The 21906-nt window shown below is 44.7% G+C and overlaps 1 protein-coding gene across 4 annotated transcripts in view; it reads left to right on the top strand.

Moving 5' to 3' along the window:
* PNLDC1 (PARN like ribonuclease domain containing exonuclease 1) overlaps positions 1-21906 on the top strand; it is a 1498562-nt gene that overhangs the window by 163020 nt on the left and 1313636 nt on the right. For all 4 annotated transcript variants that reach the window (XR_011281806.1, XM_069628834.1, XM_069628833.1 and 1 more), the window contains exon 4: positions 246-319. Coding sequence is in view for 3 of the 4 variants with exons in the window: in XM_069628834.1 (XP_069484935.1) it covers positions 246-319 (74 nt within the window). In the remaining variant the exon portion in view is untranslated. The remainder of the gene's footprint in view (positions 1-245; positions 320-21906) is intronic.

Genomic DNA, 21906 nt, shown 5'->3' with positions numbered 1-21906 from the left:
ACCATAATATGTTAATGCTGCTTGTGCTCTGTAGTAGGTGATGGAACATGGTTTATCTCCATTTGTGGATAGATTGGCTTCCCTTATGGCAAAGTTACCAGACACTGTCACGTGTGCTTGATAAAGCATATAAGAATAGAGTGCATTAATAAGATAAGGCGTGAAGACAATGTCCACAAACCTGCCAGCGCTTTGCTGAAGGGAATTTAAATCTTCTCATTTTTCACCATGATTTTCTTCTCCAGCTTATTTGACTGTGCCTCAGATTGGTACAAGAAGGCTCGCCGGAGCGTTCAGACATTTTCTGTGTGCCAGATTGGTAAGTCCGAACTTGTTTACTATTATTTCAGCATATTGCTATTGGTGTCAAATGTATCTGCTTTTTTGGATATGGGTTCCTGCTTCGTGTTAAAATTTGTTTTTTCTCATTTCTGTCACTTTGAAAAAATCCAGTTAAATACAGAATATTTTTATTTGCGATTTCATGAGGTCACTTGGAGGAGATACAAATAGATGTAATCCTCGCCATTCCATCTTTTACCTTATTTACCTCAATGAATAAACCATAGTGGGCTGTTTCTGTACCCTTCTGCTGTTTCTACCTTCCTGGTAGAATTTTCTTTGTGGAAGAACAGTCTCTCCTTCGTGCATGTGTACTGGTCCTCTGTTTATAGGACTGATCTTCAGTTGTTAGAGCATTTTTGCCTCCATGTTTGTGTAATTTGTTGACCTCTTCTGTTGGGAGGATATCTCGCGAGACAGGAAAGTAGTTTCCCTTCATATCCATGTAATTCTGGATCTCGGTCAGAAACATTCACTTCTGAAAGTATGAGGAGAAGCCATTTCCCTTGCCAGTTAACTATTTGTGCTCACGTTTCTCTTGCATGGTCAATTATGGGTGTTAAGATGTCCCATTGAATCCTTGTGACAACTCTAAATGTATAGACCAGTTTGTCGGAATTGCCCTATCTATTTTGAAAGTTTTATTTATTAGGGATGCATGCAAGTTAGGTTAACAAGTCATGAGATTTGTGGTCTGTTGGAATGGCTCCAATGGGTGGAAATTAACTGGAGCAATAGGTTGGATGAAAAGTTCATACTTTTCTTCTTTGTGAGGTATTGTGGTGGGTGGGCCTTATTTGTGCATGGGTGGAAAGGGTGTCAGTACTACCTAATGTTTGAAAGTTGCTCACATTTTTATAATGCTCATCTACGGGAGGTGTGATGAATCCAGGGAGTTCGTCCTTTCTCCTCAAGGGGGGGAGCCATTCACTTTGGAACTAGGGAGGTGAGCCTCCTATGCAAAGCACTCCTAGGGGGCAGGGCAAGAGGGATCTCAAGGGGTGCTTCCCCCCCCTAGTCCCTTTTAGGGACAAGGAATCACCAGGTGACAAGTTTATTAGATCTCCCTTTAAACTGTAGTCCCAATTGTTTGTTTGATGTGTAGGGGCTGAACATGTTAATGTACAGGGGCCTTTAAATGTGCTTCGTTTGGCTACTGACCCCACTGTGAGGCCAGAAACACGGAGCCAATGGTGGGAGAGTCACATAAAAGGGCAGAGACCCTTACCTGTGGGAAACGAGTGTTAGGCAGAAACCTGTGCAGTTCCCTTAGGGACCACTGCGAAAATTTTAAGACTACAGGAGTAAGCAGTAAACCCAATTGGTAGCAGTCTGCACCACCCAGATTTACCTGGTAGCTGTGGCTGAGCAGTCAGACTTCTCTCAAGAAGAGTTGGGCAGTATATAGAGTATAAACATTAGGGCTAAAAATACAGTAGAACAAGCAAACACTGACCAGAGCTTTGGTATAAAAGTATATAATTATTTATTTAAAAACACACTTATGAAAATACACTGGCACTAATATATCAAGCAAGTTCAAACAGTCACTATAAGTATATACACGTCCCTAGTTAATTATTCGACAAGTCTAGGTTAAGACACCACTTATTAGCAACCGTAACCGTAGATGGCACTCCAATAATTCGTTTAAAAAGGGAGAGAAAAGGCAGAGTAGGAAAATAACACAGTACCAACACTTTTAAGAAACCACAGCAAGTCAAGAAAGGCAGGGTCTACTGTAGAGCCAAATGTTCATAGGCCAGGCCCACTCTTGGAGAGAGCAGGGCGGAATGTGCCCAAGATCACACAGTGGAAATGCGCTCAGTCTTTGCAGAAAAATCAGAGGTTGGATCAGTTCAGAAAGGCAACGTTAGCAGGTCTGAGGTCAACCCAGTTAGAAAGTCAAGGATTTACGGGACACCTTGGACAATCTGTTGTAAGGGAGACCAGCCGGGACACAGTACGTGAAATGGTGAGAAAGCTCCAGCGGTGGCAGTTGTTCCTGGCAGCGGGTGCAAGTCGTGGCTTCGACCAGAGGAATAGAAGATCTCGACGAGGAAAAAAGCTGGAGGTAGTTGTACTGCCAGGGAAGAAACCAGCCGCGGAGTTCCCGATTAAAAGGTACAACCCTTTTATTCGCGGTAGTGGTGAAGCGTGGCTATCCGCCCGCCGGGGTGCTTGGCACGGGCGATTCGACCACGAGACGTCCAGGAAGGCGAAAAAGGCGATGAAGCAACAAACTGGGTCATCTCTTTTTTTGAAGGACAGGCAAAATAGAGTAGCCAGTGATACGGCTGAAGCAAAACCGCCAGTGCTCACTTATGGTATCCCGCAAGGAGCCTGTGTGTCGCCTTGCTTTTATAATAAATTCATGATCCCCTTCTTCCAGATGTTGGATAAAGAGGGGATCATATTCGCAAACTATGCGGAAGACACCCAATGTGTCATCCCCATATCCGGATTTCATGTGGAAGATGAACGCAGAATTAATGAAATCTATAAAATAATTCTGGACTGGATGGTGCTGAATGGCCTAGCCATTAATATCTCCAAAACAGAACTTTTACTGATTGGCTCAGTGCCCAAACTGGAGAAGCTAGGACCCAGTTATAAGTCATTCCTCATAGATAGCTGCCACATCGAGGTTTTGAGCAAAGTGAAAACTCTCAGCATTTATCTTGATTAAAAATTTGAATATGAATGCTCAAGTGAACAGTCTTGTTTCTTCGGCCTCATACTTCCTTAAGTTGTTTCATTGTCTTAGACCCTTTATTTCAGAAACAACTTCTGAAACACTGGCAAGGGCTATAATTGGTTCAAAGATCGACTATTGTTGTAGTCCCCTTGTTGGGCTGCCGCTTTCGGATGTTCATCGGTTGCAGGTTATACAGAACAGTGCAGTTAGAGTAGTGAAGGGTCTATCTAGAAGAGACCGTGTGTCAGAAGCCCGGCGTAGTTTACACTGGTTACCCGTGCAGGCCAGGGTTGTGTTTAGGCTTCTCCTTATTACACACAAATGTGTACATGGAGTTATGCCCCTTTACTTAAAAGATTTAGTCATGGTAAAAAACATTAGGTCCCTTCGATTGGATGATGCTAATACCCTGGCGATGCCACGCCTGGAAAAAAAAATCCAGGGACTCAGCATTCATTTCGGCAGCCTCCTTCAAATGGAACCTATATTGCACCTATATTGAGCACCACCTCATCTACGGAACTTTTTAAGAAGGGGCTGAAAACCGCACTTTTTGCATAAATCGTCCCTGCCTTACGCCTGACCCTGTCATTGTACGACTTCCGTTTTCAGCCAATTCGTGGATTTGGCCTGGTCTTCTGTCATTGTTCTGTTTTATTGTTTTACATTTCACAGTGCCCTTAAGCCTTGGGGTACCCGGCTGCGCTATACAAATGTTAAACCTAAACAAACATAAACATGGCTAATGCAGAGGAGCGGTAGGAGGGCGGTAGAGCTCCAAGGCACTCCAAGAGGGGGACAATATGCGACAGGCTAAAGGGCCAGAGGGACAATGTGGGGCTATCAGAGACTTGAGAGAAAGGAAAACGCCCACGAGGGGTGAACATAAAAAATCAAGCCCTGCAAAGGGGATATCGGAGACCTGAGAACAATGGAAAAACCCTAAATGGGTGAATCTGAATCGAAGGCCCTGCAAGCTGGTACCCAAAACCTGAGAAATGTAATACCCAGGAGGGGTACATTTGAAACAAAGACCCTGCAAGGGTATAAAAGCCACAAAAGAATCAAAAGGTCGGACAGACCAGAGAGCCCAGTCTGGGGCCGAGAACCGAAGTCACTCACGGAGAGTGGGAGACTATGCTAAAGGTGAAGTTCTCCAAGCAATTAAATCGGCCCTTTGGATAGGGTATTTATTCTTGAGCACGTATCAATCAGAATTTTCTTTTCCATTGAATCTAACCTTCGATTTTCTGACCTTTCCACATGCGAAACTCGCGGGTCAGGAACAGACATCTTGAATTTTATCTGTTGATCCATCGTCCTTAGTTCAAGTGCACTTGCAGCAGGAAATCGGATCACCCACTGCACAAGTTGACATCGACATGTCAAACCGATATGCTCCACCTCTTATAACGTTGGTGCACAGAGCAGCCAAACGTACCCTGTCATCAACAACGTCATTGTTACCCAACGCAAAATCCAGAAGATCCATCCACACGCACACACTTAAACAAATACATACAGTACAGTAAAGATTTACTCTTTTCGCAAAAAGAAAAAAAAAGTACACTTTTTTCAAAAAATACTCAGTCGGGAAAATAGCAAGTCTTTTAATATTTCTTAAATCAACTTAAAAACAGTAGAATACATCCAACGAAACTTTCAAACATTTGTCACACACAATCAGTGGAAGAACACAATATTTACTACAAGCCACAAGAATTTGTAGGTCGAGTGTCACATTCCATGCAATCTTTCATTCCGTTCATCAATGGTCAGTACTTGAATTTGAAAGTTCTGTGGAGTAAAATATAATTCATTAGTGTTCTATCATCTATTTTTTGTTGAAACACATGGCATTCCGGTGGGGAGAAGAAAAATTGCTACACATTGACAAGAAAACATTGATATCTGCATATCTTCATTGAGTAAATGCTGGCATGTTTGTTCGGATGACTGGCACCGCAAATGGGAACGTTTGGGCAGGTTGATCATCTCAGAAGATAATTGTTCTGTTTGTGATGGGTTCTTTAACCAGAATTGGAATTTCCCCATCAATGGGACAAAATATTGCCATGTTATACACAAATCTTCATTACATAACTATGTAAATTAGGGAATTGGAAAATATATTTTAGTACCCATTGACAAAATAAGTAACACATTTCACTACATTTCAATAAAATGTTACTACTTCTGTACACGTTCTGCTTCAATTGAGAAAATCGTCTTGCTGCATCAACTTGAATATCAATGGCGCATTTGTTCTCGTCAAGCACACATTTGCCTACTAAATATTATTGTAATACCATTAATTTTGCTTAAATGATTTGTAGACTTTTCATTTTAGCAATGTAAAATTAAGCTTGTCCTTGTTCAACAGCTCTAACAAATAGAAACTTGATTTTCTTCCGTTCTATTGCATGTTATCTTTTCTTTATTTGCCACACTTTCTCTTGCAATTTATTAGTACAAGGGATTCCGGGACAAATTACAAAGCGACTGTTTAGTGTGCTCAAATTTCCAAGGTTGAGCTAGGTTTCAGTTTCGGCTTTAACGCAGAATAGACAAATATGATGTTTCTATTGCAATAGTAAACTCTACAGGAAAGTACGAAAATGTCTACTCTTCAAAATCACATACTCTTTTGTTTCAAAGTTACTATAAATATCCAAATTCTTAAATCAAGTTTAATTATTTTATCAAACAAGACTACATGCGCACGTGGGAGTGTTCTTGTTTTACATTTGGTCAGCCACTTTTACAATCCAAATATATTACTTGTTTTCACTGTCAATTTAATTTGGGTAACCTGAATAAAAACGAACGTCTTTTTTTAAAGCCCAATTGAAACAGTGTTGTATACTAACTAGAATAAAATAAAATGTTTGCTGTGCTTTGAGTAAAATAGTACGAATTCATAATATCCAACCCTACCCCTCAACCCTGGCGTCGGATGTGGGGCAGGGTTTCTGTGCTGGCATCATCTCTTTGGAAAAAGCCAGGATCCAATGGGAGGGCAATGCACTTGGGTGCTGACACATCAGCACCAATAGGTGCACAATACTGTCTTTCTGCTCTGGCTGCTGGCGGGGAGGGCAGACACAAAAAATAAAGCGCCTTCTTTGCTTTAAACAAATCTTTTGGTAGGTAACCAATTTTTGGAGAAAAATGCCGTTTAATAGTTTATTCGAAACTGCTCATGCATTTTTTAAATACATTTCTACAATACATAATTCATCCTTAATTTTATCGCTAGTGATGACATACTAAAGTGCAAATGCAATAAGCTATCAACCTTTCATCATTTAATCGTCCAATATCAAACATTCCTGCTACATGCAATCATACCACACAATAATAAAATGACAATAGAGGGTCTATATAGCCACCTCAAGTGCAAAAATACCATAATGAACGACCACCATTGCACCGTTTCTTTCTCAATGGCCTACATCAAATATAATTGAGATACAGTTTAGCCTTTTCACTTTAAAACTGCTGTCAGTCAATGTGAATCGATAAAGTATTTCTGTGTTGTCGACTCGGGTTTCGGCTTTATGGTCTTCCTGAATAACATAGACCAGCCATCATCAGGAACCCATTCCAAGGCTACTACGTCCCAGAGTTTATGCAACCAGTCTGCTAACACTGGGGGGTCTGGCACCTTCCTTTTGCAGGCGATAACCAGTAGAGCCGCCAGGTGCAGGATGTAGAAGGCCCTCTTTTTGTTTTTTGGCCACAATTTATTGTCCGGGCCTGCCACTCACAAGAGGATTTCCTCATATGCCCTGTCCATTAACAGGCCAAACATGTCTCTTATGATCCTATTGACTTCCTCCCAGTATGCCTGCAGCGCCGGGCAGGTGCACCAAATATGTATCCAGCTCCCCTCCGCCCTGCACCCCCTCCAACAGCAATGATCTAAGATACTGGGGTTCAGCTTGTGTAGCTTCTCTGGGGTGTAGAACCATTGGTACATAACTTTCAGCCAAAAATCTCGAATCTGAATAGACTTTGTCAGGCGATGGATGTTTGACCATAGCGAGGCCCAGCTCTCCTCTGTTATCAACCCATCTATTGTGTTCTCCCACCTGCTCTGGAATTACAGCTGTCTAGGCGGGGGAGCGTCTACAAGAAACCTATATATTTGCAATATTAGGCATTTATCCCCCGGGTTAGACACTAAGAATTTCTCAAAAGGGGTGAGAGGCCTAATTGCCGCTGCCCGATTAGAGGGGGCCATGATCCAGTGGTGGACCTGGTAGTATGGGAAGCATTGTGATTCTTGTAGCCCCAGCTCGTCTTTACAGGCAATGAAAGATTTCACTTCCTCCCCCTGGAACATGTCCATAGGTTTTACACAGCCCACTGCCTTCCAATGGGGGGGATTGCGCACAGGTTCAGGCCCGGGGAGAACTGCAGGTTATCAAAGAGTGGTGTGAATGGGGAAGGGAATGTCGTGATGTGGTGAATGCGCACTGCTTGATCCCATGTGTCCTCAACCAGTTTTGTGAGCTGCGCAGCCTAGTAGTATTCCTGGAAATGTTGGAGACCAATGCCAGCCCTATTTGAGGAGGGGGGGTAAGGGGGAGCATCAGGGCTCTCAGTGCTATTCAGGGTGCTTTGTTCGCACAGATGTATTTGGAGATCAGTTTATTTAGTGTCCTAAAGAAGGAGATTGGGATGGAGATCGGGAGAGCCTGGAATAGGTGTAAGGCTCGTTGAAGTATGACCATTTTAATAGCGTTGATTCTTCCTAGCCAGGCTACAGTTAGAGGCAGCCATGTCTGTAGCTGTGCCCAGATCTGGGCAAGCAACAGATGGTAGTTCACTACATATAGTCCCTTTAACGTGCATGTGATAGACACCCCCAGGATCCGGATGCTATTGAGTACCCACTTGAGTTGCGTTGCAGCTTTCGCCATTATCATATCTGCCCAATTAACCGTGAGGTTCAGGATTTCTGACTTCAAGATGTTGATTTTTAGACCAGTGACCCTGCTGAACACCTCCAGCTCCCTCGGCGCCGTTGGAAGGGAAGAGATCAGCTCGGTGAGTGTAAGCAGCATGTCGTCTGCATGTGCCGTAAACCTTTGGTCCCCCCCACCCCAACCCCAAAGAGATGCCCTTGATTGTGTCTAAGTTACGGAGTCTCGCGAGAAGCAGCTCTAGATGCAGTGTGTAGAGCAGGTGGGAGAGGGGGCAGCCCTGCCTTGTTCCCCTCTGTAGTATGACCGGCAACGAGAGTTGACCATTTACCAGCAGCCGCGCCCTGGAGTGGGCATAGTTTGCCCATATCGCTATGTATTTAGGGCCAAACCCCATACTGTGGAGGGAGTTGAAGAGGAAGGACCATTCGACACTGTCAAATGCTTTCTCCGCATTCAAAAACAAAACAGTGCTGGATCCCCCTTTTCTCTACTTTTTCTAGCAAATGACAGTCTCCTGAGAATATAGTGCGTTTGGCGGCCCTTTATGAACCCAGTCTCTATTCTGGGCCGAGAGCTTCTGTATGGGAGCAGACTTGGTATGCTCCTGTTGCAAACTCAGTTTGGGCGATCCGATGTGTAGAGACCTGTATAATAGAATTGTTCTGCTATGTGTTCTGTGGAAGCAACCCTATTGCCCAGAGTGATTTCAATAGCCTGGATGGTCTGAGCTGTGTTTATTTTGCCTAAGCTGTGTGGCTAAGAGTTTGTCTGCCTTGTTGGCTTTGATATAATATTTATTTCAAGTAAAGCAGACTCTTTTCCGCATGTTTAGTGTGTAGGAGGTCACGCTGCCCTTAGTGCATCTATATTGCCTGTGCAGTTCTGGGGTGGAATCGGTCTCCATTCTGTGCGTGATCTGCTTTACCTCTGCTTCCAGATCTGACTCTAGTTTCCTCCTAAACCGCGTCCTATGAGCTTTGTCTGTGATAATTTCCCCCCTAATTGTTGCCTTACACACATCCCAAACTAACCCTGCCGGTGTCTCGCCCCCGTGTTATTTTCTTAGAACTCCACAATTTTGTCTTCTAGGGATTCACACGTGGGCTGATCGAGAACTAGGGCCCTTGGGGAAAGTCCACGACCACAGCCTAGATTGCTGTATGAGAACCTTCAGGGCGAAGGTGATCCGGACGTGGTCTGAAATGGTTATGGTGTGGGTCTTAATGGATCCGACCTTCCATATGAGCGTGGCCGAGGCCCAGAAATAATCGATTCTAGAGAATTATTTGTGCACATGTGAATAGTAAGTATATGTGATTTCATCCCCTTTTATCGAAATCCAGACATTCCTAAGTGTCAGCCTCTGGATCCTCGCCTTGAGGTTCAGTGACGCTAGAGGTTGGGAATATTTTATCACTGTGCTCCTGTCCCTTACCAGATCCCAAGCAATATTCAGGTCCCTCAGGAGAATTGTGTCCCCCCTGCTGAAGTGTTAAAGTTTGGAGAGGACCATTTTCAAAAACCCTTCTTGGCCTACGTTTGGTGCATAAATCAACACCACTGTAGGAGGATAAACGGGTAGCGGCCAGCCATGTCCGCCAAGGACTTCAGGACAGACACTTGTGTATCCCGCTTAAAAGCGATAAGGACCCCTGCACTCTTCCCCTCTGCATTAACATGCAGGATCTTGGGGTATTGCGTCGGTTTCAGTGTATTTTGTCTTGTCTCCTAATGTGGGTCTTTTATAAACAAAGGGGTGCCTGGTCTAAATCCCTGGTCCTCCAGGCTAAATACTTTAAGAACATACAAAAGTGGACCCATAGGATAGGGAATGGCACATTTTATACATTTATCTTTTTAAATATTCAATAAATGTCACACTTCAAATTAAATTTTTATCATAAACGAATATACAGTATAAATTCATAAACAAATATCAAAGCAATTTATTCAAAATTCAACTCGCATACATTCAATCCTACCATCCATTCAATATCACTTTCTTGAAAACCGTATATATCACACCTATCTCTCTGACCACTTGGTCAACAATATATATTTTTTGCACTGCGAAATGCCCTCCACCTGACTCTCAGATGGTTCAATCCGTGTGTAATCAATTGCACAGATATAATTATCTACACGTGTTTCGGTTGTCTGTTTGGACTACGATACATTTGTCCACTTATTGATGCAACCTTCGTCGGGACCACAATGGGGAATTCAGTCATTCCCATTTAAGAGTAGGGTGAGTTACACCACTCCATAAATGTGAAAAATCAGCATTTTTTATGTCGCTTTTCAATAATTTGGGGGTATCCTTAGTTGAAAAGGATTCTTCATTCCCCAATTACTTCTCTGTAATGTTTCCATCAATCATATGGCACCATCTCACCATGTGTCAAACCCACTCTACCAAAATTAGATACAAGAGGTGAGAGCCGGGACAGCAACCAGTAGCAGTAGCCGAAGAATTCTTCCTACGGTTGTACCTCTCTGCTGTTAAACAAAACAGACAGAAAGATCCAGCAGTCGGAAGAGGACACATGGATTCTTCGGCTGAAGAGTCAGAAAAAAATAATGTCGGAGACTAGTAACACAGACAAAATAAACTTCCTCGCCCCCTGTCAAACTTCAATCAGAAGAACCCGTTGTGTGAAGGGGGCGGGTTTTTGTATCATTACGCTCGCACCTACTTCGGGGCTTATGGACAGCTGTGTTGAACCTGTCACGGCGTCGTAGACCCAGAGACGTCCACCGTCGCCATGGCAACCTGTAACCAAACAGGAACGGCGCTGTAAGGAAAGGCAAGCATGATTGCGGATTGAAAGTCTTGGTATGTAATTATGTTTGATGGACTCAACACAGGATGTATTCCTAACACCATGTCCTAGCTAGTGACATCCAGGTCAATCCTTGTAGGTACGTATTCTTAATCTTGTTATGGTAACACTTCAAGATTCGAAGATTCGGTATCTTTCCAAATGTTTCTTCAATGTAGCAATGCCGCCATGGTCTCCCATTTCAGCCTGATTTCAATGGCCTCCAGTGTAAAGCACAAACTCAGTTCTACCAAAAACTGAATTTGTGCTGCATACTGAGTTTGTAGACCGCTCCCAACTTCTTCGTTTGCTTTGGCTGCTTATCGCAGGGGTGCTCGTGAGATGTTCTCCCTCAATGCCCAGCAATTTTACCCCCTCCTCCAGTGAGGCAATCCTCCTCCTGCTTCCCCTGCCACTCAAATGCCATCAAATACCATCCCAAAGGAGAAGGTCCATCTATAGCGAAAGTCTGTCGCGAAGTGTCCGTGTGACCGGAGCCATGTATTTCCTCTTTGCCAATGCGGTTAAGGATACATCCTGAAACAGGGATAGATCCGCTCTGTTGTAAGTTATGATTTGCGTTCTTTGCCGCCCCAGGATGGTGTCCTTCGTGGAGTAACCATGAAAGGCTGTGAACACGTCCCTTGGCTGAGCCACCGGGTCAGATTTACGCGGGCCTACTCTGTGCACCCTGTCCAGTCGTGCCTCCGTTGCTGTTTCCCCCTCCAGTAGGTCTCCGAAGATGTTTTGGACCACTGCTTTCAGATCCTTATGAATTTCTTCAGGCCGGGACTTCATGCGAATGTTCGCTCTCCTCTACCTGTTTTCTAGGTCCTCCTTCTGAAGTTCAAGGTTGTGCGTTGCATTCGCCAGTTGTTCATGTAGCACCTCCGACTTCTTAGCCATCCACCTGCTCTTGGAGTGCCCTTTCGTTGACTCCCACTCTCTCCTCCAGTGTACTTGCATCAGTCTTCATTTCCTGCAGGGCAATTGCCAAATCCCAAGTCTTTTTGTCCATTTGGGTTTGGAAAGTGATCTTGTTGCCAAATTCCATGAAAAATAGCTTGAGGAACGAGTGGGTAACTGGTCTTGTATTTAGTGTGGTGGAGGGTCCTCACTATCCAAATGCTCCTGAATTTGCCCCTGCGGAGGTGGGGAGGCTGCTCCTTGCCCCCACATCCTTTGAATGCCTCCCTCCTGGGCTTTCTTTGTGCCTTTTACAGTCTGTGGGGGTTTTTCCCTGTGGATTTAGACATTGCCCCCTGCGGGGTGGGGGATGAGGGGGGCTTGCCTTTCACGTTACTGGCCACCCAATGCTGTACTGGGTTATGTATCCCTCGGTGCCTCAGAGAGGGGCGTGAACCAGGGGCCTATGGGGGGGATGAGTGGTTGAGCTTCCACTGGCCTCCCTGACGGTCTCTCCCCCCTGTCCTGGCCCCTGGGAGCTTCGTGTCCTGCTTCTCCAAGGACCGGCCTGCGGTTACTGGGTGTGGTATGAGACAGGCAGTCTCTGGGTGGTCCCTTTTCTGAGCGAGTGCGCTTGATTACTGGTGTGTTGGTGGGGTGGGCCTGTCCCTGCGCACTCCCCCAGCCCCGTGAGCCTCTGCGACCTCATTTGTGCATGGCTTGTCCGTGCTCTCTCTGCTTCCATGTCCGGCCTGACTGTGCACCCTCTATATGGTGGGTCTCCTCTCCTTCATGGCCGTTGCCTTGTGGCTTATCTCCAATGAGCCTCCTTGCTAAAGGCTGCGGCCTGCGTTGTGCTCCGGTTCCTCATACGCTGGTGAGCTGTGCCTGTGTCTCACCGCTCCCAGCCTCCTGCAATGTTCTCCGGGACCTCACTCCTCTATGGAGTGGGGAGGCTTCCACCTCCCAATCCTCTCTCCGGCCTTCTCATCTCCCTATGGTCCGCCCTCGCCCTGCCTGCGGCGGGGGTTGCTCTGCCTTGTCTTCTCTGTGGCTCGCAAGCTGTGGTGTGGTCGATAGGCTGGACTACCGGGCCGGGACATCCGCAGCGCCTGCCACACCCGGGCCAATATGGGTGCTATAGATTGCCTGGGGAGGGGTCAATCTATTACAGTATTAGCCCCCATTTAGCCACAGGGGTTTGGGAGCGCATCAATCATGGTGCGCTCCATGCGGCCGCCATCTTGGAATCCCCTTGAAATTCACCATTTTAACCCAAGCACCATATATCATGAACATTGAACAAACAAGTCTAGACCTTGTGCCTTTTCTAGACCTTTTTTGCACTCTGCGACCATATCATTGCCCCCCAAACTACTCTGAAGTAGCAAAAGCTATCACGTAGAGCTATCACCTATCCACATTGTAAGTAGAGCAATCATTTTTTCTCTTTACCTTCGTTGTTTCCAAATTCCACTCACAGAAAAAAATTGCTTAGAAGCTGCGTAGAGTAACTCTGTTCTGGATGTCGTAGGATATAATTGCTACCTCAACGGTCAATGCATCGAAGGTAACACACGTCTGAAAGAAAATACGAAAGTGGCATTTTTAAAAGGGGGTGTAACGCTCACCTGAATCCCTCGGAGGCGCGGGTCTGGTCTGGGCGTTCTCCGAACCTTCCAAAGTCACTCGCAGGTCTTTGGCACCACCCTGGAAGGGCCCCCTCCTTACTGTGATCTTAATCTGGAGAGTGAGATGTCTGTGGGCAGAGAAGAAACAGGGGTTAACGTCTGCCTGACGGGGTTTCGGCCCTTTCCCCTTCCTGACACTCCTACAACTCTCCTAGGCCGCACGTGCTCACCTTAGGTAGGTAAAAGCGGCGCTCTCCATCCTGCGTCTGTGCAGGGGCGCTGTAGCCAGTTACTTCACTGGACGATAGTTCAGCCTTTTATTGCGGAGGTAGAGTCCAGAAGGCAAGACCGTCGTTAGCTGCACGAACGGTGAGTGCCTTATATGAGTCTTTTTATTGTCCTTTCAGAACCTTGCCTCTTTGCAGGTCCGGTATGCTGATCCGGTAAGTGGAGAAGTCCGGAGTTTTTGCAGGCAAGCAAAAAGTTCATCTGAAGTTAAATGCCCTTTTAAAAGTCTTTTTCCCCTTTCTTTCAGGTCGCGGTGCAATCGGCGATGAAGACTGATGCCGAAGGATCGTGCCGGAGGATGGACAGGTATCACCACTTAAGGCACGTGAGTAGAAATGGAGTCCTGAGCTCTAATAATGTCCTTCGTGTATTTTACAGGTGTGGACAAATGGCGCTGAACGGAGCTCGCGGAGACCGTGGCACAGGTAAGCAGATATCACAGAGTTATCGCTAACCTGTATTCTTTGTAGTTGCAGATGGCTGGAGAACGAAGAATCGCGGCACGAGGCCTTGGAAGGCGCCGGAAGGTGGTAAGAGCAGCTCTGGTACTTTCTCGTGCTACTCTAATGTTCTCGTTTTCCTTTTCAGATGTCGCGGAAGGCTGGAGCTGGATTCAGGAAGGTAAGTTGAAGATTTTCCTGTTTTCAGGTGCAGAAGATCATCAGCTGGAGCCGACACGGTGAGCGTCCTGCTGCTATTGCAGAATAACGCGAAGCACGTGAATCCAATCGGGTGTGGTTTAAATAGCCTTCAGTAGTGCTTAGGCGTCTTCTTCCACAGCTTTCAGAGATAAGAAAAGAGTTCCAGTATGTAATTCTTGGGAGTGGTGCTGGCCCCACCCAGCAGTTAAAGTAGTCCCAGCAGGATTGGATGAAGAGTTCATCCTGCAGGTAGGAAAGCAGCATGGTCTGCAGGAGGTAAGTCCACCCAAGCATATATGAGCCCGGCGCTTCCAGTGCCGGGACTGGGTCCCGTTATGAGCATGAGCCTGGCGCCAGGACAAGGTCCAAAAGGCCCCTATGGGGGCCGGCTTGTGCCTGGAATAAGGGTCATGACCCTGCTTCCAAGGATGTTGGGCTAGGTCTGACACCTTGGAGGCAGTGGTCATGACAGGGGGGTGGGATTTGAGTTGCACCATCAATCAAAAGCCTGTGTAAAGAGACTTCAAAAACACTTCTAAAAAAACGGCCTATATCATAAATCATCTATATCTGGACTCGTGAGCCCTGCCTTTCTGCTCACGGCCTTACCAAAAAATGTTTTACACAGTTAATGTTGAAGGACTTAGTACACAATGAAAACACCCCAGTCCGGTTAACAGATCATTCTACCTGCTGAGGCATCAGATATTGTATGCTCGCTAATCTTACTCATTTGTTTTCTGTTCCTATTACCACTCTACGTAGGACGGCCGACCATTCTGGCCCCTTCGACTCAATTCAGCATCTCCTTCGTTTTCAAATGAAGGAGCTGAAGGTCTCTCGTTGGTATCGCTTATTTGCGGAGAGCTAGCCCACACATCTTTTTCCGTGTGGACTCCATGAAGGCCATATTGCAAAATATTTTTATTTTTACCGGCTTGGTTTCAAGGCACAACCCATGATTCCATGTTTGGGAAGAGCTAACCTGTTTGTGTGGTTTTTCTGTGTGGGCTCCGTGGAAGCCATATTGGAAGTAGTTTTTATACCGCTTAAACACATCCTATATACGTGCTGGGAATATGAATTAGAGAAATAAGCTTCCCCCTTAAATACGTAAATTGGGAATATAAATAGAAAAATAGAAAATATGCTACCATGCCCACTGATTGTAGGCAGGGAGGGACCAGGATAAATTTGTATTGCGCCAACTGCCATTTGTATGGCTTTGAAGCCCTGTACGGATGAATGCCCTTCAGAGAACTATAGTCTGAGATGTGAGATGTGAATAATTGATTTATAAAGTGCTTCTGTGTATGTTTTGCCTGCACAAAGGTAGGTAGGGAGTGGCTAGGTCCCCAATAGCCACCCATAGATATCTGCTGAAGGGATGGTTGCCATGACAGATTGTCAGGGGAGTAGGAGAGTCCGGTGTGGCGTGATTGAGTAACGAGGCTGAAGAGGTGTTATCATTTTGGTTGTAGACTTTTATTCAAATAAAGAAAATAACCTGTCTCTCCCTATTCCTAGAGGGGATGTCCGTCCATCAACACAGAATAATTGGGGTGTTTGTCAGGATGCAAGTCAAAAAACAAAGTACAGTCCCCTGTACAAACCAAATACTCGATCCCTACCACTAAGAAATAAACCAAAAAAGATTCAGTGAACTTCTTATCAAAGCCACCAGGAGAATGGCTCCCTTCTCCTGGTGAAATGATCCAGTCTTAGGCTGCCTTAACAGCAGTTTCCTGCAATCTGGTCTGATTTACCAAATACACTTGGACCAGGAGAGTGACTCCCTTCTCCTGGTCTATCTGGAAGCGTTTTGGAGACTGTTCCTTGATGCTCCTTTGTACACATTTTTAGAAGTCTCTTTATTTTCTCCCAAGGATTTCCAAACCGAGTTAAGGCTCTTCTTCTTATTGCTTGCACTTTGTCACGACTTCTTGAGTAATTAGGAGATTACTCCCTGACAGTTCACTTTTGGTATCTTTCATGTGTCTTGGTTTTACCAATAACGAGGGAGTTCCCTCCTCAGGCTTTTCGTGTCACCACTATGACTAGGGAGATCACTCCAGAGGAATACTTCAATCTCTGGGTATTGTAATGAATCCTTCTGAGTCACCACAGAATCCCAGCCTAAAGTCTCCTACCATGTGGCCAGGTAAAGGCAGATGCTACCTGATCTTAACACTGGGTCTACCAGGAGGGAGGATCATATGGGTGAAGAAGGCTGTCAAGGGAATTTGGCCACTCCATGATATGATATGATATTTATAACGCGCCTATACACAAGTGTTTCAAGGCGAGACGCGATATCCTCTTCGGAGGGTAAGGTTTTCCTAATGTCTGAGTATTTAATGGCATGTTGCCACAGTCGGGCCTTCCCTCCCGGGTTTACCCAAGGTACCAAGCATGAAGGTCCGTTTTTGCAACCATGAAACCCGCTATAAGGGATAAGGAGTTGATAAAAATACTTTCAGTAGTTATGATTCTACATTGTGCAATTATAAATCCAAGAGAAAACCATGACAACCCCTTAAAATCTTCCATTAAAAATACATCTCATCAATCACTCAAGGAGCGTGAATTTAATGAAGTAAAAACTAAGAACATTATGGACTTCAAGTCCTATAATGCTCTAAGCACTGAGATGAGGAAGAGGGTTCCAGAGTTACCAGACTGTTCTGTGCGGTCAAGTGGTTGTAATGACCCACACCTGAGCAGGACCTTTTTAAAAAGGCCCTTCAGGTGCGGGCATGAGGGGGAAGCAGCAGAAGGAAGCAGAGTTTTGCGCCGCCCCTTTGCCAATAGCGGGACGCAATGCAGAGAATGTGGCAGAGGTCGTGGTGCCTGAGCGATGAAGCGGGATTGATGCCAGCTGTCCTGAAGGATAGAGAAGCTCTGTGTCCTGCATCTCGCCCTGGTGTGAGGTTTTCACCGAAGCGCATGTGGAGCCGTGTGTGCTCCTTTGACATAGGGTGCGAGCAGCAGAAGGCTGACCGGAGCTACCAAACACCAGGAAAGATCCGATGAGTGCAGAGGCTGAGGCAGCGAGTCAGAAGGAGAAGATAGGATATACCAGTGAGTTGGCTTGAATTCGGTGACCCCGGGGCGCTCTGAAGTAGACCGCTCTGCAAGAAAGCATTTTTCAAATACAGAACCTTTAAAGCAGGCTGAATGTAACCTCCCAAAAAGGAGGTGTCAAATGGAAGAATATTATAACCCGCATTGCCAAAGAGGGGCAATAATCAAACAAAAGTGAATACAATTCTCCCAAAGAGGGATATACATCCAGGGGACATGATAGCTTGCATTGCCAAAGCTAAGGAACATCAAGGCAATTTGAATGTAGCAATCCCAGATGTTGTAAACCACGTTGTCTGCAGCCCATAGGTTGCGTAGAAAGAAATCAGACTGCAGGAGAAAAGCCATCTTTGTAGAAAGGATCAAGGGGAGATAACTGTAACCTGCATTGCTGATGTCAAACCTATGCATGTGAGAATCTTTATTCGTTTGTACAGGATGTTTGTGGAACAAGTTGCAATCCAGTTGTGTTGCAAGTCTAAAGACTTGCCCCAGAAGTCATTGTTGGTTCAATGTTCTCCATTGACGATTTAAGGGTGGAAACTTTGAAACAAGCCTCACCACAGTGTGAGAACACAAAACAAATCCTTATGATCTTGCCCCCCCTGGGCAACCATGTACCGGTCTTAGAGAATCTTAGACAATCTCCTAGGGGGGTGTGGATCACTATATCCCCCCCCCCTTGCTTTCGTATCTAAGGTCCTATGTGCACTGTTACCCCCTATCTTACGCCTAACAACATACACCTATCTCACTCCTATGGACACAATAACATAAGACACAAAGAAAACACATGAATCGATTCAATTCTAACAATAGAATACATTTATTTATGCACAACAAGGCATGATGCAAGCATTACCAAAACTATGCAAATCTCATCTTTGCACCTTTTATGCTTCTGGTGCAAATCTACCATGCAATAACTATAAGCCTTACAGGCTTCTGATGTAAGCCTGTGATTCTAATGCAGTCTAATGACACTCTCTCTCTAAGACAATCCCTGTCTGATTTCCCTTTCTAACAAACCCAAAGCTCTTTGTGTGAGTGTCTGTTCTAATCAATCGGTTTAGGCCAAAAACCATACTTACCATTTGCATGTGCCTCTCTCCCCTCTCCAGCTCTGTCCTTGTCAAGTCTCTCCTCTCACGCTACACTGCAACCAGCCAGTTATTCAGAGCCAGGCCTCGCGCTCTCTCTGCCAGATTTATCTCATCAAGGCCTCATCAGATTCTGCTGCCCCAAGACACCTCTCCCTCATCACACCAACATCTAGCACCATCTCCAAGAGCAACTAAAAACTCCCTTTTCACCTCTGGTTATAATATTCCATGACGCACTCAAATCCCTATGGTTACTTTCATTCTCTACTAAGAATGTCTCTTTCTCTGTCAGCATTTTCTAAATATGAACATGCCTGAAAGTCTGTGTTTGCAATGTACTTTCACTTCGTGTTCTTGTCGTGTTCTGTGACATTGGACATCATATCTCCTTCATGGCCTTCTATCTGCGGTGCCTGCCTCCTATTTCTCCATTCATACCCATTCACTCCACTGTTGGCTTCACAAAATCCTCTTTCCTCCAGAGAACAGGCCATCTTTCCTCGCAAAAGCACACACTCCCATTCTCCATGTGGCGCTGCCTCCATGGCCCCCACCTCTCTCTGCGCACAAGCCCATGCTAATTAGGCTTCCTTCGCCTTCTACTCGGACAAGGTTCGTGTTATCTGTGTTGTCATTCCAATCTTTCACACTAATTCATAACAACTTCGCACAGAGCCCAGTGGTGATTCTGTGTCTCCATTCAGAATGGATTCATAATGCCATCTAAATGCTTTCTAGCGTTTATGCTTTTCATTTGTAAATGCAAGCGCTAGATAGATAATGCAAACATATTCTAAGTGCACACTCTACATGTGTACATGACACTCTCTACATGTGTAACTACAAATGTACCATGTCATTCCAAAGGGCTCTACATGACATTTCAAATATGACAGTGTCATTCCAAATGCAAATGGCTAATGCATACAAAGTGGCAGTCTAATATGTGGATAGTGTAATGTTACTAGTCGGTTCTAATCTGAATATATGATGGATAACTAAACATGATACAATGATTCCTGATAATTATAATTCTCTATCAAAGAGTCTAATGATTCTATAATGATAACAATCCAGGCATCCCCAATTATCAGTTTTTACAACAGAGTACGAGTAGAAGTTGGAGCTTTTATCCTGGCTGGCGAGTACACCAGGAAAAGGACAAGTAGTGGTTAGTCTTGGCAGACGAGTGGACTAGCAAAAAGAGGATTTGAAGGTTGTGGCCGAAAAGTGGCACTTTCACTGATGTGTTTTGATGAGCCGTTGTCAAATCAACTTGACTAAAGTATGAATTTATTAAGGTGTTACTTATGAAAAAGGAAGGCGATGTGATAAAAAGTGATTTGTTTTTAGAGAAAATAACTTTTGCATTGACTTTCAATTGATGTATGAAGAGTCTTTTTGGTTTGCCAAGCAGAAGGTTGTGACAATTAACAATTGTCTAAAGTGTGAGAACTTTTTGAGTTAAGATAGTCACTTTACCAAGTGAAGGACCTATTACATACAAAGAACTGTGTATTTTACCTGGAGTGGAAATTGGCAAGTAGGAAGAACTTTCCTGAAATTGAACTTTGAAACATTCTGAATTGATCCAGGGCAAGGGCGATCCATCCCTGGTCACAAGGATTTGTTTATCTTTTATGTTTGAGTGCATATGTTCTGTTGAGTTTGGACAGCCAAATAATTCCTGTTTTATTTTGTTGTATGTATCAGTGTGAGGATCAGATACCTTTGACCATCAGGCCACTTTCTTTTAGCCTTAGTTTGATAGGTAGGGAACTCCTTGTTAGGTTAGGGAAAGATAGGCATTTGTCTCACCCATTATTATTTAATAAATGGCGACTTTTGAGAAAAGGCCACCTATGTGTCAATCTCCCATATCACATAGCTTTTGTACATACCATGCACAATTAACTATATAACATTTACCACTCTTTACTTCCACAGTCCTGGTCCTATGGTAAGGCACCTTTAAACCTCCAGCGTAATCGAAATCGCGCTGATCGATCCTGAGTATATAAGTTTTGTGACATTCTCAACAGACCTTTTTCCAATCATAGAATAGGTAGGGGTCTAATGCACACTCCACCGTATCCACAAATTCACGAGGTGAAACTTGCTTAGTTCCCCGAGCATAATTCAATCACACTAACATCCTCCCATGATACCGCATATTTTTCTGATATATACATTTCACATCATACGTACGCTCTTCAACTTTTCTTGAATACGAGTACACTCATTCCTGCTAAAGGCGTTCGTTTCCATGGTGACATCCCTGCCCCAGGGCTCGCGCGCAGGGGTGGGGCGCAAGGCGTACGTGCTCCAGCTGGACCACGACGACTCGTACCGTCTCCATGGTTACATACAAAAGGAAAGTGAACTCGCAGCAAGCGCGCTTTCCAGCGGCTCACTTGGCTCACACGACTCGCGAGCACAAGCTGATCGGTAAGAATGGCTCGCACAATAGATCCAATGTGCGGACTTCTTTTACACTGGAAGCAGTGTGACACCTTATTTTTCCATTTTGTAGATACATCTGTGTACAGGCACGTACATAGACAAGAATTTAAGATGACTCAGGTAGGACAAGCTAATTAATTACAAACCTCCGGACATAATGCATCAGACTGCTAGCTAACTAATCAGTGCATTTATTTTGTTTTTCTTTTCCTATGCGCATGGATGTTTTCTACACATGATATGGTATGTGTTTCCGTATTGATTCACTTGAAATGTTATGGTTTGTTGTCTGAAGATTTACAAGATATGAATGTAATGAGTTATTTGGTACTGATTTTGCCTTAATACCGCCATGAAGGTTTAATCCGAAATGCATTGGCACTAGTGTATTCTAGGCAATCCAAGATGGAAACTTATCGATGTACAAGATTGTTATTTTAAGGAAAATTCCAGGATTGTGAATTAAACATATCCTGCTATAAAACATACTTTTTGAATTAATTATTTAATTTTGATCAAGACTGTTAGGCGTACTCTGTATTTTACAAATTAGCAGCAACCACATGGGGCCAACTGAGAAGCGCCATTCCTAACAAAGTAAAGTTACTTTGTTTTTGGATACTTCAAATCTCCCATATCCAACACCGCTCATGGAAGAGGAGTCGGACATGGGCAAGGGCATTCACTCCCAGGAAATACTTGACTCTTTGGGCTCTCTGGACCCCACCAGGTTTTCTCGCATCTCCCGTTAACTTTATCTTCACTGGGGAGCGCTACCGGCACTTCCCATGGTCTCAGGTCGCTGTTGATTTTGCATATATTCAGTGCATGTTCCTGCTTTCCTCACCTTGAAGAGGGCACGCCACTGCTGGATTCGTCCTGCTTCTGCAGCAAGTCAAGTTTATTCCAGCATGCTTGGTTCCTTTCTGTTCTCCTTCCGAGACAGACTGTCTTTCGATACCTTTGGCAGCAGAGGTTTGAAATATCTGAGCCC

Source organism: Ambystoma mexicanum, chromosome 12 (genome assembly GCF_040938575.1).
Source record: "Ambystoma mexicanum isolate Mex_15411 chromosome 12, UKY_AmexF1_1, whole genome shotgun sequence".
Taxonomy (NCBI): domain Eukaryota; kingdom Metazoa; phylum Chordata; class Amphibia; order Caudata; family Ambystomatidae; genus Ambystoma; species Ambystoma mexicanum.
The sequence above is the reverse complement of the archived record's forward strand: the minus strand, read 5'-3'. Positions and strand labels throughout refer to the sequence as shown.